This window comes from Arachis ipaensis, chromosome B03 (genome assembly GCF_000816755.2).
Source record: "Arachis ipaensis cultivar K30076 chromosome B03, Araip1.1, whole genome shotgun sequence".
In the NCBI taxonomy this organism is placed as follows: domain Eukaryota; kingdom Viridiplantae; phylum Streptophyta; class Magnoliopsida; order Fabales; family Fabaceae; genus Arachis; species Arachis ipaensis.
In genome coordinates, this window is record NC_029787.2 from 22,297,244 (window position 1) to 22,298,975 (window position 1,732).

Genomic DNA, 1,732 nt, shown 5'->3' on the forward strand with positions numbered 1-1,732 from the left:
ATTAATTAACTAAAACAACACATCATGATACAGTGGAAGAAAATTAACTTTAGCCAGAATTACATATCAGATCAGAGGTTACAGAAAATTATGAGATCAAGGGGCTTTCGGATCAAGTTCCTTTAACTGAAATGAACCTACTTAAAAATAAAAAGGTAAACTAATTTATTTACATCAAAAGATATAAGATGTGTAAACATCTTAATCTCCCTCAAAAACAATGGAAGACTAATCTTCGGAACTAAAAACTAAAAGGGGAAAAAAACACCTTGTGCATTTTCTTTTTCTTTCTGGGTACGGTATAAAAAATTAGAAAAAGTAGAAAAAAAAAAAAAGGAAAAAAGGAGTTAAGCATCCATTGGCGGAGCTAGGTTGAGATCGAGATTGAGCTCTCTCTTGGGCTGGCAATCAACGACGGAGGAAGAATCCGAGTCACTCTGTGCCGAACTTCCAAACCCGGTCCTAATCTCGTATGGACCCGGTTCGAACCGTACGGGAAAGCTTTGTCCAAAGAACTCAGCCCGACCGACGGTTGGATCTAAAAAGAAAACCGGCCGTACGGGAGCCACCACACCATCAACAACCGTACCGCCGGCAACGCCAAACGGCATGAGCTGATGATGCGGCGGCGGAAGTGGCTGCTGCAACGGAAGGAACGGAAACCGCTCAATCACCGAGACGTCGCGGCGGCGCGTGACCTCACGCTCCGGTGTTGATGACTCAACAGTGCTGCTCTGGCTAGGACTCTCGCCGGCGCTATTATTCTTGTTGATGTTGAGGTTGGCGTTTTCGTTGGGAGAGGGCGAAGAAGCGAGTGGGAAGTTGGTCTTGGCTTTGGAGCCGCGGAACTGTCTTGCGGCAGCGTCGTAAGCCATGGCAGCTTCTTCGGCGGTGTCAAATGTTCCGAGCCAGACGCGGCTCTTCTTCCCCGGATCCCTGATCTCGGCGGCGTAACGGCCCCATGGCCTCTTACGGACGCCCCTGTAATGAAGCTCTTTATTGTTAGTATTGTTGCCATCGTTGGTAATGACGGTGCCGTTGATCTTGTTTTTTGTGGCGGGCTTCTTCTTTTCTTTCAAAGCCATGGAAGGTGGGGTTTTCATAGTGTTAGTTACGTGCTGTGTATGCTTATGTTTTTGCCTTTGGTGGTGTGGCTACAACGGTGTGGGAGGGATGGGGTATATATAATTACGGTGCCAGCTTATTTTTTTAAATGGTGGGAATTTTGTGATTTGTTATATTAGGGAGTCAAAGCGGGGTGATGTGGTGTATTAAATGGGTAGAGAAATGTTTTAAAGTATTTTCTTTTCTTTTTTTTTTAATTTTTGTTGTTGATAGTGTAGTGTTGTGGAGGAGAGACGCCGCCCAAAGGAAAGGAAGGAGAAAGAGGGTTGGATAAAAGGGAAGTTACGTGGCACGCGGGAATTTCGAGACAAGCGGCGAGGGAGTGGGCCTTGGTTCCGTGCGTGCCGGCTTATTTTAAACTTAAGGGCCCGCATTTTCGGCTCCAAAATTCTACGTCCATGCATCTCTCTTCTCCCCCTCTCTTTACAACGCGTGGCATTCCACGCACTCTGCCACCACCAACAAGTTCTATTTTTTTTTTTCAATGTAATTTGGTAAAACTAGACAAAAGATTCGATCTGAAATTATTTATGATGTATGAATATTGGCACTAATATAAAATACGATATAAAATATATAGATATAAAAATTTAAAATTTATGTAAGA

The 1,732-nt window shown here is 44.1% G+C and overlaps 1 protein-coding gene across 1 annotated transcript; it reads right to left on the reverse strand.

Moving 5' to 3' along the window:
* On the reverse strand, positions 1-1,104 carry LOC107629835 (ethylene-responsive transcription factor 9). Its single transcript, XM_016332748.2, has one exon. It carries the CDS (start codon positions 1,101-1,103, stop codon positions 348-350), a length of 756 nt encoding a protein of 251 aa, XP_016188234.1. The 5' UTR covers position 1,104; the 3' UTR covers positions 1-347.